This window comes from Rhipicephalus microplus, chromosome 2, assembly GCF_043290135.1.
Source record: "Rhipicephalus microplus isolate Deutch F79 chromosome 2, USDA_Rmic, whole genome shotgun sequence".
Classification (NCBI taxonomy): Eukaryota; Metazoa; Arthropoda; class Arachnida; order Ixodida; family Ixodidae; genus Rhipicephalus; species Rhipicephalus microplus.
Genome location: NC_134701.1, coordinates 259502833 through 259527336, shown reverse-complemented (window position 1 = coordinate 259527336; position 24504 = coordinate 259502833). Strand labels below are relative to the sequence as shown.

Sequence of the window (24504 nt, the reverse complement as noted above, 5' to 3'; positions counted from 1 at the left end):
TCTCTCAGACCAGTTCCCGGGCTCGGAGGGGGAGACGTAGCCATACCCGGAACTGCAAAGTGGTTCGGCGGAGGAAGCGACGTTATCCCCGGAACTGCACGGTTCTTCGGCACGGAAGGCGGCGCTGGGAGGGGGGGGGGGGGAGACAGTTCGTCGAAACAGGGCTCGATCTTGTGAGACGTGCTCCCGAACGAGGAACATGTCTGTGGCACAACAATGCTCAGCTGAGTATCGGCTGCGGTATGATCGCTGAAATTTGGCAGGAAGCTTAATGTTAGGCTCGAAAACCAGTAACATTAACATGAGTTTGTACGCGAAAATTATCCACCTGAGATGCCGAAAAGTGCTCTACGTGATAAAATGAGCTGCTCGCTTTTTCATTACTGAAGATAAGAGAAAAAACCACAGCATATCTACGGAATGCATAATGATGAGTGGCGCGAAGCGTCCGTCCGTCCATTCGTTCTTGCTTTGGTTCGTTTGTGCGTCCGTCTGTGCGATCGTCCATGTGGCCATCCGTCCGTCAGTGCGTCTGTTCATGCATCTGTTCGTGCGTCCATCCCTGCGTCCACCATTGCATCCATCCGTGCGTCCATTTCTGTGTCCATCCGTGCGTCCATCCATCCATTCTTGCATCCGTCCGTGCATTTGTGTGTCTGTCCGTCCATTCATCTGTCCGTTCATTCAGTGAACACTCCAAGTACCACCATCTCACATCTTTTCATCATATATTCATCATATAGAAGTACCGCCATCCAGCAGACGTTCCAAGGACTACACGAGAGGTGGCACTCGCGAACTTTTTTACGGTCTGCTCTTCGTGTCTACTTCCCACTTTTCACCACCTCTAGTTCATAACTATATAATAGTTCACTATATTTATGGTACTGCGGCCCAACCCACGCTAAACCTTGATAAAGCCAAAGAGGTTACGCCCAGCGAGTTTAACGTGGCAACCTTTTCTGGTCAGATAGTGCTCAAAGTGCGTCCTCCTGATACTATAGTTTTTTTTCTTTCTAGTAAGCATCAACTTCAAGGCGAATTGTATTGGAGACTAAGTCACTGATACTCGTCTCCATAAGTTATTTCATCAGAACCAACTATCTTTTTTATTTATGATCAACGTGCGCGGGTTTCATCCTCAATTAAAAAGGGTGTGCGCGTGCCGCTCCTCTAGTCCGGCCGTGGAGGTGGCTTAAAATGTCTGCGTAAAATGGCGTCTAGCGTTTGTTATAAGTTATAAATACTGATGCAATGTGTATTTAGTGTATACACCGCCCGTAGTGCTCGCGTGTAGCTGGTTCAGTAAACCTTCCTTTGTGGAAGGGGAATCCGCGCCAATTCTTTCTAGGTTGAACAGTGCGGGCTGTGGGCGGAGCTTCATTTGTTCTTACTTTGTAACTGACTAAAGAACCGGAACGCGTCCTTGCCGTCGCTGTCGTCGTCAATCAGTTAACGGGCGCCGCTGCAGCACACTGCATCGCTGCGACGCCCAGCGCACGCTTCGTTCGTGACTGCGGGCCATCCTTCTTGCAGGGAGGTTCCGCCTTCTCAATCGAGGCAACATTTAAAACGCGCTTTGGACGAGACACTTAGTGCACACGGTGGTTACACGGAGAGATACCGGCAGGACACGATTTTATTTAACGACAAGGTCGTGACCCAGCGTGCTTGGCTAGTTCCTTACGCCATGTTAAAGATGCCTTCCTCCTATTATGGGCCTCTCTTTTTATATATCCTACATTTAAGGGAGACGCCTTAGCTTTTATAATGGTGTCGGACGTTATTCGATAGCCCACAGCATTTCTGATTTCAAGCGTTGCTTTGCTAACCTAAGGAACGCAATCGGAAAAAGTCACTAATCAGAGAGAAGCTAACCAGACGCGCGTCCGATTTGCTACCCTAGTAAGGAGCTTGGAACGCATGGGCCTGTTCATTGCGCGCCTAAAATGAAACAAAAGACTTGTTGTTGTTGTTGTTGTTGTTGTTGTTGTTGTTGTTGTTGTTGTTGTTGTTGTTGTTGTTCAGTCAAAATAGCTTTTTTTAGCAGCACTTGTAACAGACATTGACCTCCAAGCTCAATTAGTCACTCCATATTTATACTCCTTAGTCAACAGCCCCACAAGGAATAATGGCTGGCCCTTTACGTTCCGAAATTAGGATATGATAGAGAGACGCCGTGGTGGAGAGCTGCTGAAGTTCCAACAACCTGGCACATTTTTTTGCACGTGTACATAAATCGGAGTACACGTGCCTGTGGCATTTTGCCTCTAACCAAATGCAGCCGCCGTCGCCGGGATTCCACCCCGCGACCTTTGGGTTGAGAAGTCGAGCGCCATGACCATAAACCCCTGCGGAGGGTGCGGGACGAGGGTGTGCTTGTCAGTGTAACAATGTGTCATTAGATAAGCTTACCACAGCATATCCCTAACAACATAACGTCTTACAGGAAGCGTCATTATGGCAGACTCTACACGAACCATGCGCGGTATACCAGCCGAGCGTTCGTTATGTCGAGTGCACGCGTACGATATTTTCCGGGTCGATAACATTAAACACCAGAGCACGTAAGAGCATCTTTGCGCAGGGAAGCATGATGACACTGTTCTACGCGACTCGTTACCACAGAATCGTGGTGTATGCTTCACTGAATGATGGATCACCCGCAGCAATCCGATGGAGATGGAAGACACAAACGCTTGCGTATACCGGGCTTTGGCTGCGCGGTAAAAGACGCGAGGAGGTTAGAATAATCCCAAACAATTGCACTAAAGCTCAACTCTAAGCATACTCTTGCCGGCTTAGGAACAGGACACCTCAAGAGCAAAAACGATGACCAATCAATCAAACAAGAAAGCTTTCTGATCCGACATATCGTCGTTTTGCATCGTGCGAAAGAAACGTACGGAGACAGAGCTTCCAATGTCTAAACTCGATCGCGTAAAAAGTAAAGGGCCTAAAGTATAGCCCCGAACATTAGTGCCCGAAAAGTTTGACAGAATGGTAGTTTAGTGTCGTGCATCTCACACTGGCTCGTTTCGAGTGAGCTAAGCCGAACAGTCGCTTACAGAAGAACAAGACCCACTCCCGACGTCAACCCTGTCATGTGACAGTTTGACAGTAAGCACAAAGACCACGTGCTCAAAGACCCGGATTGTGACTATACGAGCCGGAGCTGTCGAAAACGCCGCAGGAGACGTCCATGGCACGTGCGAGTGCCGTTAGCTAGCTGTAAAGCCCGTGTAACGAGAAGGTACGAAGTTTAAACAACAACAAAAAAATGGCGCCAATGCACTTGTGACTCGCAGAATAACGGACGGGCCGCTAAGGTACGCGGATGAAAGTCATCTCGCCCGCTAAGCCACTGTCCAAAATTGGGCGTCTGGAAGCCAACCTGGAGCCGTATATTTAAAACGCACTGGAAACACCACATAACTCGGGCGGCGCACGAGGGATGAGGAAGAGGCTGGATCAACGACGAGAAAACAAAAAACAGAAAACGTCATAAGACTTGTTTTTTTTTTTTTTGCTTCTACGGAGAAGGGAGACGTTTGAGAAGTATGCAGAAGGAGATACGTTAAACCTTCTCTCTCCTCAGAAAGAGAAGCACGAAATGACGTTTCCTGCCAGAGAGGCGGGGGTGGCCGTGCGGTATGATTTATGTTTAGCCGCGTATGCGTCGCTGCGGCCTGGTTCACCGCGCAGACTGTGGCGCTCGCGGGCGTTGTTCGGCGATCGGAAGGAAAGAATAACGCGGTGGGAGGAAGGTAGGGGCTTCGGGGCGGCCATCTTGAGCGACTTATACGACCGGTCCATATGTCACGGAGAGATCGCGGCGACCCGATAGCGCCTGTCACGGGAAGCCTCGCGCCGTCTCCCCGCGGCAAGCCACGTCGCTCATGCGCCGGCAGCGCCCTCTGTCAGGGGTGCCGGGAGCGGTGGGGGATTACTCCCGCGACGCCCGCATTGTTGCTACTGACGGGCTAGCTGGCACGCTCCTTCTCGCGTGCGAACCTGCTGGCGTGCTCGCCGGATGGCTCAAGGATAGAAAAAGAAAGAAAGAAAGTTATGTCTATGCTGTGATGCACAATACTGACGTAACAATGCATTTATATGACGTACCCCGTTATGTACTCGTCGGTGTCATTGGACGAAAGAACGTGAGCCCGGGAAACGTGACAGTCGAACGCGAGAAAACGTCGACTGCCAAGTGGTTGTGGGACGAAGTACGGATGGCAGGAATGCGACGCCATGTTGAATGAAGACAAGTTAGCCTAGAGATCCTAATCTAGCAGGACGAAGCTAGGACGAGGAACAGGGTCTGGTATTTGTGGTTGCCGCTTTGTTTTGCCTGAAGCGCTGTTTCGATTCCGTTGCAACCAGTCTGTAGTCTCCAGCCCTTTAGTGTATTCCATTGGGAGAGAACACCGTGCAACTTGCATGAAGCCAAATGGCACAGAAAAATACCAGTGCAACACGTGATCGACATGTTCAGAGCGTGAGAAACACGTCGAATGGAGCCGTAAGTTTCAGCAACCTCAGCGGTGATTCAAAAAGCCGCAGTTGTTTGCATCTGCAATAGAGGCCCGTAAGGTTCAGAGTGCGTAGAGGCGATGTCCTGTTGCACGACAAACTAAAACTTCTATAGATGAAATAAGCGCGCACTGATTAAAAACTACCCGGCCATCAAATATATTGGCAAATACAAAACATGATCATGTATTCAGCGGAAACTCAGCGGAGAGACTGGCTCTACAAATAGTTCGCTTTCCAAGGCAAAGTGCTCGGCGTACTGCTAACGTTCATCTCTTCTGTCGGCGAGACGGTACTGCGGTTACGGTGGTCGGCTTCTCACCGGAAATACGTGTGTTCAGTACCGGCCGCGTGTTATCCTCGATGGTGGAAAAAATACTAAAGGGCCGTTTTTTTTAGATTAGGTGAACGTTAAAGAACCCCACGCGGTCGACATTTCCGTACGACGTCTCTTGTTCTCCTATCGTGGTTTAGGGACGCTAAGCATAAGAACTTATTGTTAATCATCATCTTTTTCTTTGTTCCTTCATGGGCAACGCAGGGAGTGGAGGCTACTAGGTGCGTGCTTCAGAGGTAGCGGGAAGAACAGTCAGTTTGGACTTCGGTTCATACACGAGGTTTTTAACAGCGCAGATCTTGAGGCTGGCCGCAATTCCTAAAGCAAACAAAACACTTCAGGTGTGTTTTTAGGACCACCAGACTTCACGAGCGCTTGCGAAAGAACAGTGTGAGACCATGCTATGTAGTCCAGATCTGACTATTTATCCATCTCTTTTTTGCTCTTCTTCCTTTCTCTCTATCGCTTTCCTTTTTTATTATTCTCTTCCCCCCCCCCCAAGTGTAGGGTAGTCAACCATGCCAAGCTTGATTAACCTCCCTGCCTTTCCTCTCTACTTCTCTTTCTTTCTCAGGTGGGTATGCGACACAAGATTTGGCCAATACCAAGTACAGTAGGTGCGATTATTAAGCGAAAAGAAACACCTTAGGAAGAGAGAAAAAGGAGGGAGAGAGAAATAAAGACAAAAGACACAAACAGATAGAAAGACGACGATAAAAATATATACGCATAGAGAAAGAGATAGGAGAAATATAGAGCAAGACCGACAGGGACAAACAGAGGGAAACAAAAAAAAGAGAGAGAAACTGAGTTAATGAGATAGATTGAAGAGAAAGCGATAAACAGAAACAGGGAGAAATAAAGACAGAACGAGAAAGCGAAACAAATAGATTACTATCTTACATTTAGAAAGGTGCGGGTATTTTTTACAGCATGTAAGGAAACACTGCACTGCACCACGCAGAAAGGAATAAAGAACTAGAAAGTAAACAAAGATAGGGAGTTCTAATCAACTTGCAGAGCGGGCACCCGCACGTGAGCGACCTCCACTGAGGAAACGCTGGAGCTCTCATCTGTTACAGGTGATAGAAAGAAGCAATCACTGTGTGTGCGTGTGCGCGCTTGCTTGCGTGCGTGCGTGTGTGTGCGTGTGTGTGAGAGAGAAACGTTACAGGCCTTTTACTATGTGTGAGAGAGAGAGAAAAAAGTTACAGGCCTTTTACTACTTTTACTAGCATTGAGCTATAGGTCAGACTAAATTTTTTCCCATTTCCTCCGTGCGTATACAGATACCGAGGAGTAACGTGTGTGTGTGTGTGTGTGTGTGTGTGTGTGTGTGTGTGTGTGTGTCTGTCTGTCTGTCTGTCTGTCTGTCTGTCTGTCTGTCTGTCTGTCTGTCTGTCTGTCTGTCTGTCTGTCTGTCTGTCTGTCTGTCTGTCTGTCTGTCTGTCTGTGTGTGTGTGTGTGTGTGTGTGTGTGTGTGTGTGTGTGTGTGTGTGTGTGTGTGTGTGTGTGTGTGTGTGTGTGTGTGTGTGTGTGTGTGTGTGTGTGTGTGTGTGTGTGTGTGTGTGTGTGTGTGTGTGTGTGTGTGTGTGTGTGTGTGTGTGTGTGTGTGTGTGTGTGTGTGTGTGTGTGTGTGTGTGTGTGTGTGTGTGTGTGTGTGTGTGTGTGTGTGTGTGTGTGTGTGTGTGTGTGTGTGTGTGTGTGTGTGTGTGTGTGTGTGTGTGTGTGTGTGTGTGTGTGTGTGTGTGTGTGTGTGTGTGTGTGTGTGAGAGAGAGAGAGAGAGAGAGAGAGAGGGGGGGGGGAACGTACAGGCCTCTTACTACTCTTACTGCCATTTAGTTATAGGCCACCCTGCCCGCGGTGGTCTAGTGGCTAAGGTACTCGGATGCTGACCCGCAGGTCGCGGGATGGAATCCCGGCTGCGACAGCATCATTTTTGATGGAGGTGAAAATGCTGTAAGCCCGTGTGCTCAGATTTCGGTACAGGTTAAAGAACATTATGTAGATAAAATTACAGGGGTCCTCCACTGCGGCGTCTCTCATAATCATGTCATGGGTTCAAGACGTTAAACCTCACGAACCAATCAATCAAATTGAGTTATAGGTCAGTCTGACTTTTCAAGTTCCTATGTGGACATACAAATGCCGAGGAGCAACATGATGCATACACCATGTAATGTAACTATCCAAGCATGGGAACATTTTTCTGAACCCGCTGAATTATCCGTACAGCTTCTTGGATCACAGAAATGCTTTGGACGATCCAGCAAGACAATGAAAGTGGCACACCGAACGTATACTTGGCATTTTAATACAATTATGCACAATTATTTAGAACAGGTTAGAGCGGATACATAGGGAGACCCAATCAAAGGTTTATTTTTCAGTCTTGAGATATATCACAATGGGCTCTGAAAGGTTATCGAAACGCACCACCATGCACTGCATGCGCACGTCTCTGCTACAACTGCATAATGGAGGTGTTTTATATCTATCTATCTATCTATCTATCTATCTATCTATCTATCTATCTATCTATCTATCTATCTATCTATCTATCTATCTATCTATCTATCTATCTATCTATCTATCTATCTATCTATCTATCTATCTATCTATCTATATAATTTTATTTCTGGTAGGACAGCCGACCAGTTGATATGGAGATAAGATCATTGTAAACATTTTGTTCCCCTCGCAACAAAAAGCGCTCAGAGATCATCGATCGTCTCGGAACACTGGCGTGATCCCGGAACATCAGAGAGCAAGCTTGGCGAGGGCAAAGGAGTGAATTAACCACGAATTGCTGTAAGATTGGCTACGGGGAGTGTGAGGGAAACGGAATCTAAAAAAGAAATAATATAACGATATGTGAGCGAGAAAAAGGAGAAAAAAAGAAACCATAGAAGCGATTTTCTTTGCTTCAGAAGACATTTATAATGACCCGATACAGCTTCGAGTGAGAAAGATGTCAAAAATGACGAATGAACTGGCAGATGAACGAACAAAGCGAAAGAAAACTCTGTCAGGGGTTTCATGCAAATGTTCCATCCTGCCTTTCACTAATGCGTGTATTACAGGTCTCAAAGAAAATTGCTGTAGCTGGGAAATGGAATGTGTGAAGGGGAAGAGTTTGGCGTACAATGGCAGAAATATGCGAGGATTGCCACTACAGACGACCTTTTTTTTTTCGCTCTGTACTGCAGGCAAAGTGACGAACCCCATTTAACGAAGTTCGTGATTCGACGAACTTTTTTGTTTTCATTTTTCTTCCACTTGAACGTACAAACTATTTCTTCTCGATTAAAGGTACTTTTTCTGGGGTGATGTTTGACACAGCATTGTTTCCGGTAGCAAATAAAGAAATCGAATATAAAAATATACGTTGGAACAGCGCAAAAGACGTATTACAGAGAAAGACTTGACAAAACTGGCCTCACTCTGCCTTTTGTTTGAGTAAAAAAAATAGAGGCAGTTCCACATTGTGAAAACAATCAGGCAGACAAGCTGTCCACCCTTTCATCTTGAATTACATTTCCCTTTTAATTTGGTCTTTCAAGACTACGAAGCACGCGCACGGAAATGTATCGCTCAAGCTGGTAAACATTATTCACTCCTAAAGGAAGAAAAACTTAGGACGGAGCAATATGTCGCGGAGCCAGTCGTCAAGCTAGTAGTGTCGGCCTAAAATGTGACGTTTTACTTCACGATCACGCAAGGAATGATATTCGCTTAGAATTTAGGGTTCGGAATCCAGTAGCTTTTCATTGAGCCGCGCTTGTCGAAGATCGGCCAGCTCACAAAGACGTTTCAAAAGTCGGAACTTGACCGGGAGTACGACAACTTACCGCACGCTCTGGCGTTGTGACCTACACAGTGGGCTTCTATCACATCTTTCCCTTGTAATTTTCTTTTACGTCATCCGTGCTATTAGTCCCCTTTATCCACCCTGTATGAGCCACATCATAGAGCACCTGCCTCGGTTTACTCAGCAGACGAAAGCTTTGCTTTCTATGCTCGACGAGAGTGAAGCCATCTCATCTTTTTAATATATATATATATATATATATATATATATATATATATATATATATATATATATATATATATATATATATATATATATATATATATATATATATATATATTAGAGAGGTATTTTTCTTAGAGCACCTTCTCCTGGCTTCACTGTCAAGTCAAAGGCACTCCTCCTCCATCTCAATCCCAATGTCTACGTAGGCACTACGAGCTCGACCACCGGACAGTCAAAACCGTAAACGAAAAAGCAGAAGAAAAAAACTTCATAGAGAGGGAAAAAAGAGAGTGAAGGCGGATAAAGAAGGTCGACGTACACAATGAAGAGAGGATTAAAAAGCAGGAACGTCGACAGCGCAGGGCGGCTTCTCGAAACGAGGACATGAGAGCTATGTCCGCAGCCGGAGAAGACACCAGGCAGGCTGCATAGCGGCGAGTGCACGGTGACGGTACAGGATGCGCTGCCGCTGTCAGGTCGCCGAGCCAATTTATTTCGCAAGGACGACCTTGCCGACCGTGGCCCAGCGCGGTGCTTTTGTAAAGCAGCTCCTACACGATCAAGAACGCGTACTTACTCATACCAATCGCTGCGCGAGATCTTTCTCTATACGGTCCGCGACCATCGTGCACGGTTTGACTCGCGCTGCCGATCGATGCGTCAAGCCGCGTAATGCTTGCTTGATGCCGACAACAGTGGACTTGCCCTCCGTGTCAACACACAATCCAGCCTTAGCATCTTCATTAATTAGACCCGGGAGTGACCCGTCCACGTCGTATCGTAGATGCACGTACTAGCGTGCGAAGAGATGGGAATCGGCGTTATGAGTGCTGTGGGATCGCAACAGATGTAGGTCCTTGGTGACGGAGTTATACGAAGATCCTCCGGCTTGGGTGGGACTTACTTTGTGAAGGGAATACTAGGAAACACCGGCGCACGCGCGAGTAAGTGGGAAGTGGCAAATTTATTCTTGCGAGGACCATCGCAGGCAAAATAAGTGAAAGGGGCAAGTAGAAGTGAAACCATCAAACGGGTTAAACATAACACAACATTTGGTTAGTTACAATGCACTGCTCGAGAAGTGACCTACGAAATTAAGAAGAAAAACGAAGGAACAAAGCTCATTTGGAGAATAAAACGTCTAAAAGATTTTAGTGTCATGTTATAACATCAAAGGGCACCGACGGTGAAAAATGCGACCACCTCCCAAGCTGACGTTGTGTCCTCCGTTGTGCTAGAGATCTTAAGTGCGATTCTTATAACAGGTAGTGCTTTAGTTGCTGTATATGCTACCTTTATGTGCTGGAGTTCGCGTAAGTCTGGCTAAAAGCCACAGCCGTGCGGTGAAGCCACGCTCCATTTTCGCAGGCGACATGCCTATAGCGTTTGTCGTTTGACATGCCAGGCGTGCCGCCGACAGGCTACGAACTTAACTGGTGATGACTAGGGTCAATCCAGCCCGCTATACCAGTGCTGCTATTAAATAGCGAAAATTCTAGTCCACAGAAAACTAATGAACAGCGGAGCATTGATTCGCCTGCATTTACACTGTGTTTACATTGTTCTTATCTGCCATTTTTTGTTCTTTTTTCGTATATACTTGTCCTTTTATGTTTTTTAGTGATTATGTGATATTTCAAGTTCATATCTGTTCCTTCTTTATGTTTATCTGAATTTTCTTGCGATTATCTATTCTCTGTGCAAAGGTATCGTTTGTACTGTTTTCTGCCGCGAGTGCGGTGTGTCTTACAGCCGGCGCAGGTGATTCGCTGTCACTTCGCTGCCTCGGTCGGATAAATTAGCCCTTCAAGGACGCTGGCATACACGGGTGAGCGCATGTTGGCGATCCAAATGTGCAGCTTCTCGTCTTGTGTCTATCATCAGTGGGACCGGCGTGACGCCAACGCGATAAAGAAGACGACGACAAAGTGGTTCCTTAAACTGCGCCGCAATGAATATCTCTAAGGTACAGAGTGACCAATCATTCTGGCAAGTATGAGCCATGATCTTTTAGGCGACAAGAAAAGATTTTCCTAAAAGTCAGATCCTCCGGAAAGTGTATAAGACTGTCTTTTGTGTTTAGAAAAGATACGTGGAACTCTGTTACTTCAAAGAGAGTGTCACTTACAGTAACTCTAGTTTGAGCAAAATGCAGTGCCCCCTCTATGCAACACGCCGTGCAAACACGTCGTGCGATATGGGCCGATGGCTCGCGTGGCTTGACTTTTAGCGCTTATTGAGCTAAAGCGCGCCCTTCGCGCGTGCCTTGTGAAAAAAAAGTGCGTTTGAAAAAAAGGGACTTACGTAGCTCGCCTGCATTTCGTCGACTTTAGATTTATTGAACTCGCCGTGCGTCTCATCGATCTGCCTGACCTTCATTCCTTTCCTGCTCATACTGAATGTATCAATGCATTGATCGCGAACGGCGGCAGCCACTGTAAACACTAGTGCAAACCTGTTAGTGTTGGGGCGCTTTGTTGTTGGCGAAAATCGAGTCCCGGCCGCTTTCGTATTCGCGTAACCCGACAAACAACGCACTTGATTAGGGGAGTAAAAGTCAAGACAGAAAGGTTCACCGACTCTCACGTGCACCAGTATAAGGCGATTTGTTTCCCGCTCGCAAGGCTTCACTTAAATCGGCAGAGACGTGTGGACACTCCGCCGTATTCGTCTTGCGTTTCTTTCGCCCACTCGAAAGGACAAAAGATTGAAGCGGCACGCATGTGTTGTCTTCCTTGACCTTGCGTCTCGCTTCTTCGCTCTTTAAACTCGTCTTAACCCTGAATCGATTCGCTCAGTTTATTGTACGTCTGAAAAGTTCACAATCACTCCGATGTATTTTTTTTCTTTTTAATTGACGACTTCTCCAGCGAAATGGCTTCTCGTTTTGTAAGTGCCATGACAGCACCAACGTGTTTTTCGCAAGCCCGTACATTGCAAAAAACAAAGAAACAATTAGCTCCCCCTGAAGAGGGAATCTTTCTTACCCTAATTGGTCTTTGATATAGCCGGTCTTTCTTAGACAGGGAGGAGATGGCACTTGCGAAGCTACGTATTTTGATTAGGTGCTCCAGTTCAGCTCACACCGGACGAAGCATCACACCATACTGCGACAACCACCCGGAAAGATTGTCCGAGTGATTGCAAGTGGCTGCTTTAGAGATGAAACCATAGCACAATACTGTATGTCAAGACATAGAATAGAAGCTATTGTGTGAGCTCTACGACTGATCATTTGATCACAAAATTAAGTAAATGACAAAAGTTCACCCATCTTGCTGAATATGTATTGAAGCCTTAACCTAAATTTAGAGCTTCAGGCAATGCACCTATACGGGAGCAAGTCGTCGATATTGGAAATCGAACCAGAGACCTTGCGTCCAGCAGCAGGCCACCGTAGCCATCGCAGAGCCATAGATGATTAATGTCACGTATATATATATATATATATATATATATATATATATATATATATATATATATATATATATATATATATATATATATATATATATATATATATATATAGAAGGAAAAGAAGTGTTTTCCTTACTCATTATTACTCATTAACGAGGTAACGAGGGTCTTGTACTGGCAGACTTAGTGCCTTAGGTTGTATAAGAGGGACTATAGGTCAGCTGCCAGCTGGTAATAAGTTCTCGTGCTACGTGACGCCACACAAGCTCTTTAAAAAGTGTGCCACACTCGCCGCCATGGTACAGATGGCGCTGACTGACACTCCCACGTTTAAATTCACATATAAAACCAATAAAGTGGTTTGGGGGGATAGCCACCGTGATAGCTCAGTGGTAGAGCATCGAACGCGTTATTGGAAGGTCGCAGGTTCGGTTCCTGCTCACGGCAAGTTATCTTTTCAGCCACTTTTTTTTCTTCACATTTACATTACAATTGGGTCTAATAACTTCACCGATATTTTCCTTGGCATTATTTTCTGTTAGATCTCTCTTTATATATATAAATTGTACCGAGTATAGGGACGGCGTAGTGTAATTTTAGGAACTGTAGTTAGATAAGAACTGCACCCACATCAATACGCATACGTGGTATTATAACTAAACAAGTTTTCCTGTTTTACATGCCGAAGCCACGATCTTATTATCAAGCACGCCGTAGTGTAGAGCTCGGCTGATCAATCTGAGCCACCTGGTGTGTATGCGCGCGCATTCTTAACGTGTATCTAAATTTAAGCAGAATGGAGAAGCGCCAACGGGTGAAGTGCTCATTTCTTCGTTAGACACAACCTAACAGAACTAACAGACAAGCGAAGCCATGGAAAGCATATATAGGAGACAAGATTTGTAGTATCTAGCTGTAGTGTAGTAATTACGATATTAACAAAAAAGAAGTAAAATTGACACACAAGAAAAATACATTTACCAGTGGTGGGTCGCCGGTTTGTTAACAGCCAAAGCGGCCTGCAAAGACATGAGTGTATTTGCATGCCACTTTTTTTAATTATGCCGCCTTGGCCGTTAACAAACCAACGACCTTCAGCTGGGAAGCTTCGTGTCATGTAGCCACTGCAGCTACCAGGTCGGGTGTTTTTTGTTATTCGGCTGAGTATTGGTGCTTTTCTTGGTAGTGCCTTTTGCAAGCATCGCCGCTTTATGTAGCACTCGAACTCCACCTCAGTGCAAAAGCGTGCTATGTAAAAGTAACGCACCGCTGTCTGCTAATTAAATCACGCTTATAGCCCCACGTGTTCCTATCGCGTCCATGAATAGATATATGAACACCCATAATTGTCTCGTTACTTTAGGCGTGCACGAAAACTTAGCTTTCTCTCTGTCGGCCTTCTAGGTAGGAATTAAAAAAAAAAGCTAATATAACGAATTGAGAAGCAGTTTCATTTAAGGCAGTTTATTATTTCAATAAACGCGGCGCATGGTTTTTTTTTCAATCTACTGTTGCCATTTGAGCTGCGTGACTTTCGGCGTTTCCTATGAAAATTCAGTTAGGTTAAGTCAGCGCGCAAGCTTGAGCAATGCTTCAATTACGGGTTCAAGAAGATCCAACCGCGCAGAAATCCAGCTCCTCATCCCTAACTGGCTGATTTCGCCAGACTCCTGCTTTTGAAGTCGTCCCTATAGATGGCGACATTACAGGCCCTCACCTCCTTACTTATCGAAGTGCAAGAGCCCTTCCGAATGACGTCATTAAGCTCTAGGTAGCAGCCGTCACCGCAAGAATACGTCACAGCAGTCTAACCACTCAGAGCGCCTTCTGCAGAATACTACTCTGAGCTCTCGGTGGTCGGCAAATGTGAGGCGAGTGTTGACAGATGACGTCATTAATGACGACATGACGTCATCAGCACGTGCGTTACGTTGATATTGCTCACACAGGAGGAAAAAAGAGCGACAGTATTGCTGGCGAGAAGCAAAACAAAAAAGTACAATGTAGAAGAATAGTGCTTCGTTACGTAAGATTTTGATCGGCTTTGTTGTGCTCCCAAAGGTCCTGGCAAGGGACCGCGTTTATGCGGTTAAACACCCAGGACAATGAACATGCGACAAAGTTTTCAGTCCAGGGATCGTGTTCAGGGTTACATAATTAATGGTGTGGAGCGTCTCAGCACTCAAACGTTAGTGTCAGACACGCTGTTTAGGACGCATTAAATATTCAAACATCCGCATTTTACAATTGAATATGATCGTTATATCCCTAATAAGCCATTTATCATACAGGTATCACTTGACCAGGGGGAGCTTACTCAGCTTTAGCGTTTTTGTAGCGGAGAAAGGCTTAGGGCGAATGACAACAATATATTGTTGCATAACGAATTATTTTGGCTGCCAAGCGCCTATTTATCATCATTACGACTGTCATTGTTGAAATCAGTGAAGGGGTCCGGGTAAGCATGAACCTTTATAGAAATTTGGTCAGCTCTATGACGGATATGTTCAACGAGCGGTCGCCAGTGGACTTCGAGAACAACAGGTAGTATACATGAACGCAGCTCCCTGGCATAATAACTTTAGATAATCGGCTTTCTGCGCTGAATGTCCTTTGTTTAAAGCCCTGTCTACGTCACTACATATTTTAACCTCCAAGCGGCACCTGTATTTGTTGCACGGAGCGCAATGAGAGCGAGTGGTGTATATACTTCAACTCAGCTGAAACTACGCAAGAAAGGCACATGTTAGTGATTTCTCGCACAGCGGAGCAGTAGTCTGCCAAGAAGTGAACAAAAAATTAATTTCAATAACAAATAATACTTTAATATTAACCTCAAATATAGCAAAAAAAGGGGGGGGGGCGAGAAAGCACTGCACTCATTGAAAAACAACAAAACTGAGCACACAAAGATACATACTCACTAATGAACAACACGGGAATTTCACCCTACGCAAAGCATCCGCTCACTAATTCTAAATGATATTTATGTAGTGTTCGCTTAGTATCACAAATTTCAACTTATTATTTATGCCTTAATTCTGATATCTCAAGACTGTTACTTGGGCTTTGCAATTTTTTTGAAATTTTCTCTTTTAATAGTTTATTTGAAACAGTTATATACGTGTAAATGTATTATTATTGCTTAGAAATCAAGTTAAACAGCTAATTAGATTTTTTATTATTGTAGGGTGTTTAGGTATGGTAACCTCAATGGAGTAATTCTAAGGTTGTGGGTTTGGATGCACGAATTGAAATGGTGCTTTCGCGTCCACATTAATTCCACTGATATTATAGTTACTACAGTATAGTTTTATAAAAGCACACACAAAGTTTAATATGTTTTCCTAGGCTGGATTCACTTAGTTTTGGTGTTACTGGAGTAACATATTAAACGTAACACTGATAAAAACACAAGCAGTAGTTGAACAGGCAGCCAACAGGCCATACTAGCGATTCTTTTTTTTTTTTCAAATTAGACCTCGTGCGAATGCCACTCAGCATGGGCCACAAAGAAAGAGAGAAAGGGAATGCTTGCTTGTCCCAAACAACCTCCATTTCTGGCGAGTGTGAACCTGCCGAGGGAGGGCATCGCCAGCGCAGATTCCTTCGTGCTCGGTTTGCGTTGGCTCGGCGCAGCCCGTGGACGGAGCGTCGAGGCTCGCTCTATACGCGCGTCGCCATCGTCGGACCAGCAACGTAAATTGCACCGAAACGTCAGATCCCGCGGGATTAAACCTTCGGACCCGAGCCTCGGCGCTTGAAGCGGCCGGGACAGATTTATGGCTGCGGCCAACACCCCGCTGTGGAGGCCACTGAGCGTATACTGCTACGCGCGAACTGGAGCTAATGCCGCAGGGTGTCTCTCGCGCTCCGTTTTCACTCTCTCCTCCTGTCTCTCTCTTTCTTTCGCGCATGTTTGCGACTCGCCGAAAGGTAGTCAGACCTTAAGCCATTGTCACGAGGCAAGCCGAAATAGCGTTTTAAGCATACGCGCACACGGGAAATAAGCGCGTCATTCCGGAATTTCTCACTGCTCGGCAAAATGTAGACGCGAGAAGGACGCCAGATTCACGGACCGTCGCGATAAAGAAACATTGCACGGGAAGGGACAGTTTCGTGTGTGTGTTACTGGGCAAAGCGGTTCTGCAGAGTTTGACAGAGCTTTCGCAGGCGGTTCCGAATTCGCCTGATGGCGGAAGAGTGAAGCCGAAAAAAAAAAATAGAAATTCTCGTACAGGAATAGTTGGTGGTATATATCAAACAACGTCACTCAGTGCCACATGTGGATCGTTATTTTGGTTCCATGTTTCGAAGAGCAAAGTTTTCGCTCGATCCCTTCGCACTCTGTGTACACAAACGAAAGACAAAGCAATTTTATTTCAATACATTTTGACGTATACTTTGTGCTCGAATCGGACACGAAAAGTAGGCGGAATGCCCAACTTTTTTCGGGTATAGTTTGAAGGTCGGAATGACCACCCGAACAAGTAACCGGTTTCTACTCAACAGATAGGTAAATCTATAAAAGACTAGAAATGGTAGATGGAGGGAGGGAGAGGAAGATATAAAGAGATGGGGAGAGATGTGGAAACTAAGTCCGTAGGCACCATCACTACTGTTCTCTCGGCATTTCTCACACATAGCGTTCGTACTCCTAACTCCAGTTAAAGGCGACGGGGCTGTGCTCGTGTCATTACGTATACTTGAGCTACGCCTCCAAAAAACCCCACAACTTCTCTTCATGAGCATTTAGACGTTTCTGTTGAATTGTGCATGCTTTCGCTACTAACTCAATGAAAGGGGGGGAAAAAGCGGAGACCGTCGGGTTATTTGCCTTCGGCTGTTCACTCCTCTTTCAAAGAGCGCTCTGCTGCATTGGTATCGAGAAGCTGCTCGTCCGTTCACAACCATTCCTCCCTCCTCCTCCGGTTGTCTCAGTATCAAAAGAAGAGGCGGAAGAAGATAAAAAAAATGCGGGCACACTGTCTTTTGCCATCCTATACAACGCCAGAGAGCCGCTCCCCCAACTATCTATTTTTTTTCTTGTTCGTACCGATCCACGACTGGCACCTTTGGCGAGAGACTGACCGGGGGTGCTGTGTCGCACCCTGTCCACATAAAGTGCGCCACCGGAGAGGCACAAGGAAGTGTGACACGTTCCGCCGCGTCAGCTTCTGTCTCGCTCCTCTAAGCCACCTCCTCCTATATACACTGCACCCTCCACTCTGCCGCTTCCATGCTCCACTCTTACCCATCTCTCCCCTTTCTCTCTCGCTTTAAACTCAAGCTCTCAGCAACCGCCTGCTATAAAGCACTCCTTCCTGTGCACTTCCTGCTTTTGTTTTTCCAGTTTGTCGCAATAAGCACCCGCTGTCCGTCATTTCTTTGTCTCTCATTTTCATTATTTCTCTGTCTGTGTGTGTGTACCCATTCTTTTCCGGCACCGCATAAATTTCTCGGCATCGCCTAAATTGTTTCACTGTTGCCTGTGTCCGCGCGCGCGAGCATTTCCCGCCGATATGGGTGACCTCCGTTTCGTGTTTGTTTATGGGCGGCTATTTAGAGAGAGCGCGCGCTTTTCGGGCACCGCCGCCGTGTCAGGCGCATTGTCTACGGCGTAAACATGGTGGCCCTCTCGCGGAATGTGTGGGAGCAGGCTCGGTTCTTCCTTATGCTAGAATAACTTTCTTCTTAATGAGGCAACCGGCACTTTTGCATGTCGAAGTGTTTGTGTCAAAATACATTAATTATCCCCCCTAGTAATGTAGCACGCGAACAAAGAATAGTCGACTCGCAAAAACAATGCCTCCTGCCTCGACTTCGTGTGTAGCCAGTTCAGAAAGAAGGCCGGATGCATGCACATACGGCGCACTTCTATACGTATACATCTTTTTCGCGGGCTGTGGTGGCAAAGTATGTCTTTTACGAGGTCAGCCGTCTTCGAAAACGATTCGTTGCGTCGAATACGTCTGGTAAATTACGGGTATGATGCAGGCATACCCGGAAACGAACATATAAAAAACCACGTGCGTGCTGCCGCTTATTCATGACAACTCAAGCTAACATCACACCAAATGTGGACGTTCTGCGACCGCTGCATTACAACCACGGGGATGATAAAAACAAGTTGAATTTAATTGAATTGACTTTATTTCTTTTGTTTACAACAGAAGGGAAGCAGTAGCTGAAGGCCATGTGGCCCGACGAAGGCTCCTGCTCCTACCACAGTTCGGCGCGCAGGCAGTACGCAACATAAGTCAGTAGAAAATATAGTGTACATACATATTCAAATGGTAGGTCTAACCTTAAGAGACAAGAAGAGAGCAGAGTGGATTAGAGAACAAACGGGGATTAAGGATATCATAGCTGAAATTAAGAAGAAGAGATGGACATGGGCCGGGCATGTAGTGCGTAGACAGGATAACCGCTGGTCATTAGGGGTAACTAACTGGATTCCCAGAGAAGGCAAGCGGGTTAGGGGGAGACAAAAGGTTAGGTGGGCAGATGAGGTTAAGAAGTTTGCAAGTATAAATTGGCAGCAGCAAGCACAGGACCGGGTTAACTGGCGGAACATGGGAGAGGCCTTTGTCCTGCAGTGGACGTAGTCAGGCTGATGATGATGATGATGATGATGATGATGATGATGATGCTGCTGATGATGATGATGATGATGATGATGATGACATATTGAACTGAATAGTCACGAAAATTAAAAACATGGGTACAAAAAATTGGAAAAGTGAGAATAAAAACGTCATGTTTGCAAAGAAACAACAACAAAAAATTATGTAACAACAGTAGTGAAGTAGAGACTTTTGTGCTCTGAATTGAGTGAACACTGCAAGAAAACATTAAAGTTACCGGTCCCCGGTTCCTCAATGTAGGGACGAATTCGTGAAATGTACAGTGAAAACACGCCAGTGAAGTTCTTTCAGACTCCAGCAAACACGCACTCTTATTCGTAAGCTAGATTGGTATAACGTTTTCCCGTAATATTTTATTTTTATGCGACCCTTGTTTAAGCAGACTGTGTTGATGCTACCGAAAATGTACGGCTAAGCATTCGCAAATTTTACTTGATTCAAGGTCCCTGTGAATGAACGCAGTTCTTAAAGGAAAAAAAATATGAGAGATAGACTATAGCATAAGTTTTCCCGAAGTTCAGGCGCGCAAAGCTTAGGAGCACCTACACTAAGAAGTCTGCAAGAAAACCGAGACCACGTGAAGGTTGGAAACATTAGGTGAAACGCTTTCTCGTAGCGTTTAAAACAATGCATACACTTCAAATGCAGCAGATTCCGGCAGAAAAAAAGTGCGTTCTAATTCCTTGCTTCTTCCGTGGATTCCCCGAGAATGCAGTAAAATATGAATTATGTAGTTGGGCATGCAAATTAGATAAGAATATAACCCGCAGCATGACCATTGTCAGTGCTGGATCAATTGCATGCACTCAAGAAAACTAATTTTATATAGGCCATTATGAGACCATTCTTCATTCTTACTAGTGAACGAAGAAATGTAACATTTGATGGATTTCGTAAGGCAGACGTCACTCGCCAATATCAAAATGCAATGAATGACGTGTGGATCGAAGCACACAATCGCACACTCCCGACTGCGTAACTTGCGGAAACCAATCAATCCTAAATTATCTAGATTTCTCGCAACTAACTGAGCCGCATCAATTCACCGAATACAGTCAGCCGATTCCAAGAATAGCGGTTCCACCTCCTCCGAAGATGGCTTACGGTGCATTAACACAACACTGCGATGCTAATTTTTTTCTGCGAAGCAAGATTGTGCTGACCCTGAGATGGTTTGACACTCTGACACCACTCCAAGTTGAAAGATATTCGTCACGTTTGGACCGACCGATCGAGAGCCTATTTTCTCATGACACCTCGTGAACTGAGTGCTGGCGTCACCAACTTGCCGAAAGGAGAGCAAACTAAAAAAAAAAAAAATAAGGGGCTCGTTTATTGCGTTATCAGAGATGTTCTAGGGGTCCTTTTGAAAAAAATTTCTTCATTTTCTCTGTATCTCTCTCTTTCTTTCTGGATATCCGATCTTTTAATGACGTATTTTTTTATTCCAGGTGTTGCTGCGAATTGGGACGATTGGTGGACATACGAAGGCATCTCAGGTGAGTTATCTAACGATGATCAGATCTAATCCCGAAAAAAATTTGTCTCGTAACGAACACTGCATTAACATCGAATAGAAAAACGAGATTCGAGATCTCTGAACCTACTCAGCTTTCAACCTTCTATTAAACTACACCTTTGCCAGGGGAGCCATTTGAAAGACCACAAGCTTTGTGGCTGTTTCTGAAATCCCTTCAAACGCTAGTTATACGATGGCCCGTGCGCAAATGTGCCCAATATTCACATTATTTGAAAGGATTATACGTTATATTTCAAGAAATAAATGACACTACCATGTTTCTCAGTGCAAGTTCCATAAATTTGTCATAGTTAGCACGTGAATGAATACATTTACATCCTGCAGTTATTCTATCTGCTATTATGCGTGAAAAGTGGCAATATGTGGCTTTGTGGATCACGTCATATTACATTAATGTCGTGGGATTTTCGGTACGCCGTCGGCCCATATGCAAGCACTCGACTACCACGAGGCTTTTGAGCGACCTTTATTAGTCTTCCTTTTATTCATCCTTCGTCTTGAAAACACCCTCTCGCGATGTCTCACAGCATCTCGAAATTTCTTTACTCGATGGGGCGTGTAAGTATTTCGCCTTAGGAGCTGTCTTATCAAGCGAGTCGATACATTTAGCTATTTTTCTTTCTCCGTGTACGAAGGGATTTTGATGCCATGGAAAAGCCATGTAGGTAAGCGCGTTCGTAGTATTACTATTGAATAACTTTTTGTATTAGCAACATTCAATGAAACCATAGTGCTGATAAGACAGGTACCACAGAAAGTCGACCGAGAAACACGAATATAAGGCAAGGAAGGAAGGAAGGAACAGGGGATAAAGTAAAAGCACAGATGTTAACCAGTCCATACAAACTGGGGTGCCACCTTACGCACGGGAAAGGGAAATAGATAAGAGATAGAGAAACGGTGAGGGGAGGGATAGAGCTCTTAATCTGAACACGATATATTCATGTAGCGGCGGGTAAACGTTCAACACAACGGTACAGTCGAACAACACAAAGAAAAGAAAAAAAAACCTCATGCTGTCCCTTCTGGATTTCCCTCTCAACCAAAAAAAAAAAAACGTTAGGCAGACCCCACACAATTCGGGAATCGACGTTATGCGAAGCATGCAGAGAAAGTGTGATTGCGTTGTAATTTTTTAATTAGGCATTTTTAGTCGGCCCTACGCACCAATCCACGATAGGTTACGCTGAGCACGATACGTCGAGTATACGCTGTCAGCGAGGTGCTCAACAAAATGTCTAGTTTACCGTATCGACCGTAGCGGTATGTGCTTTGTGCTACTAGACATGCATTGATTGATTTGTGGGGTTTAACGTCCCAAAACCACCATATTATTATGAGAGACGCCGTAGTGGAGGACTCCGGAAATTTTGACCACCTGGAGTTCTTTAACGTGCACCCAAATCTGAGCACACGAGCCTATGACATTTCCGCCTCCATCGGAAATGCAGCCGCCGCAGCCGGGATTTGAACCCACGGGTCAGCAGCCGAGTACCTTAGCCACTAGACCACCGCGGCGGGGCAACTAGACATGCATGTCATATGGGAAATTAAACAGCTTTCGAGTTGTTCTTAGCGTCATCGTATGGTAGCGGCCGTGAGAACGACCACTGGCATCCAAGTTAAACTGAATCGTTGGATCCATGGTTTTGCGTTCTGTGCTATGTTGCAATCTCGCTGCTCTTTCATTCGAGATGTCACATGAATGTCACGTAGCCAGCGCTACGTTACGTTACGTTTGCGTGTGCTAGGTTTGCTTTGTTGTTGTTTTTTCATGCAAAGACACGTATTCATGAAATAGATACGTTACGTACTGCGCAAGCGCATTTCTCTCCCGTATTCAAGCTCCGCACGTAGGCCCGTTACATACGCCCAACTCAATGTGTGTATCTAGCGAAGCGTTACAAAATGATGATAAAGATACGTACAAATGTTGTACGCACAGATATAGTATATTGAACAGTCGCATACGTTACATTATGTAACGTCATGATAACGTCCTAAACTATGATAACCTGTGACTTTATTATGAAGCCATAGGACGACGTCATCGCATGTTGATGCTCCGAGAGCATTTGAAAGCATCTCACGCTTTCACTGGTGTTGACGCCGACGGTCCGTTTTCGCTTTTGACCAGACATTTAATGCTTTCGCCTTTAAAAGGAAAAAAAAAAACGAGGAGTTCTCGCTAAAGTTGTAGGCCCTTTCACTTACAGGGTACGAACGGTGCATGCATAACAGTGTTGCGAAAACTCGACCCACTCATTGTTGCAACGTGGCCACCGGGTTTGGGTCACGCTTGTTAAACTCGGCCGAACCGCGGAGTCAACGAGGGAGCAAAAGGCGGCGAGTCGCCGCCGCGGGCTGCTTGCTGGGTTGAGCGCCCCTTTACGACGAGGAGATGCGGCGTTGGTTGCCGGAAGCTTTTCGCCTGCAAATTAAAGGGTTCGCGGCTCTTTTATCCGGCCATGCGGCGAGGACGCTCCGCGTGCAGCTCGGCGGTGCACTGCATTCTACAGGAGCGGAAGTCGAGTGGTATACTGTGGTGCTTCAATAGGCTGTAGAGATTACCGATTGCGGCAAAATATGGGAGGAAATTGGAAAACAAAGTTTTGTAACAGAAGAGGCCGTGTTTTGTTCTTTAACGCCCGAGCTTTCAACTCGAAGACTAACATATTGTAGTTACTATTGGTGATATGATGTTCCATCTTCAACAAGCGTTCAGAAACTACTCTGTGCGCCATATACTAGAATGTCAAGATAGTCGCCCAGCGTGCATCTGTACCAGAAGCTGGGATTCATATTGGGTGGCAGTATTAACTGGTCAGCGGCCGAGATAAGCAAGAGACTTTCACAGTATTGCTATGGAAGCTATTGATGAAGCTGAAGTTGATGAGGTTATATGTAGCAGCACATAATTTAATTTATATTTGTCAACAAGGTTTCCGTACGGGGTCAGGAATGTCCTGCTTTTATTTGCTTTTGATTGTGGTCAGAGATTCGTTTTGATTGTCTTGATGTCTGTTCCTTAGCAGACTGAGTTTCCGTCCGACTATTGATTTCAGTTAGGGCCTTGCAAAAAGAATGAGAATCACATACCCAAGGTGTTGCGTATCACCAGGTGAAACATTACGTGAATGTAATACGCATGCTATGTGACTGCTTGTCACAGCCCTGTTTCCAAAGGGGCCACCAATGACGATCATCATCATCAACAAGCAACAAGATCGGTCGAAGTGAAAAGACAATACTTACATCGGACGGCTTAACTGGGTTGCGTGTCTACCGACAGCACTCGCCATGCCCACTCATCTTGTTTACTGTGCCCCAATTAGCGCTCAATAGGCTGTGCATTTTGAAACAATGCCACAAATGATGCGCTCGCGTATCTTTCAGTAAGGCTTTTGCATTGCCGTAACTTCAGCAAGTACTTAACGCTATCAGGGTCTGTCAACAGATAGCAGCGGAAATGACATTGTGGACTATCCAGATATGACCCGTTGATGTCTTCAGAAACGCCGACTGCCTGCTGTCATTGCCGCACATCTTTGACGTCACTCAGCTACGCGCCTAGCGTACCAAAGATGGAAAGGTTATTCTTCGCTCGCCTCCTCATGGCTTCACTCTCGCGTGTCGTTTTTGTACCCGTTGCTACCATAAAAATAATAATCTGTACAGTGGTTTTAGACGAAAACGAGGAGCAGGCACGTGGAATTGTAATGTAAAATCATATCACATCGTCGCTTGATCAAAAGTGCGCGAATCACGGAGGCAGCGATAAACCACTTTATGTGCAGAGAGATTTGGTAGGCGGGCGAGGTAGGACCAGTGCATCGACTGAGAATAAAGAGAGGAAGAATATGTATTCCGTCTTCCAGTCGTCTTAGGCGAGTGCATGAGAGGCCCCATGAGTTTCAGGGGCGAAAGTCTGTAGGGCCCAGCCATATATCCGCAGTCGTCCCTAGATGACCGTGATGATGAACAAGCGCCCTC

General features: G+C 45.6%; 2 protein-coding genes across 2 annotated transcripts in view; one reads left to right on the top strand and one right to left on the bottom strand.

The window, feature by feature from the left end:
* Positions 1 to 24504, top strand: part of LOC119169335 (carbonic anhydrase-related protein 10) — an 89087-nt gene that overhangs the window by 20072 nt on the left and 44511 nt on the right. Inside the window, exon 2 of the mRNA XM_037420442.2 lies at positions 20423 to 20470. Coding sequence (XP_037276339.1) covers positions 20423 to 20470 — 48 coding nt within the window. The remainder of the gene's footprint in view (positions 1 to 20422; positions 20471 to 24504) is intronic.
* The window catches only part of LOC142776543 (uncharacterized), a 68275-nt gene that overhangs the window by 40707 nt on the left and 3064 nt on the right, over positions 1 to 24504 (bottom strand). The gene's annotated exons all lie outside the window — the stretch shown is intronic.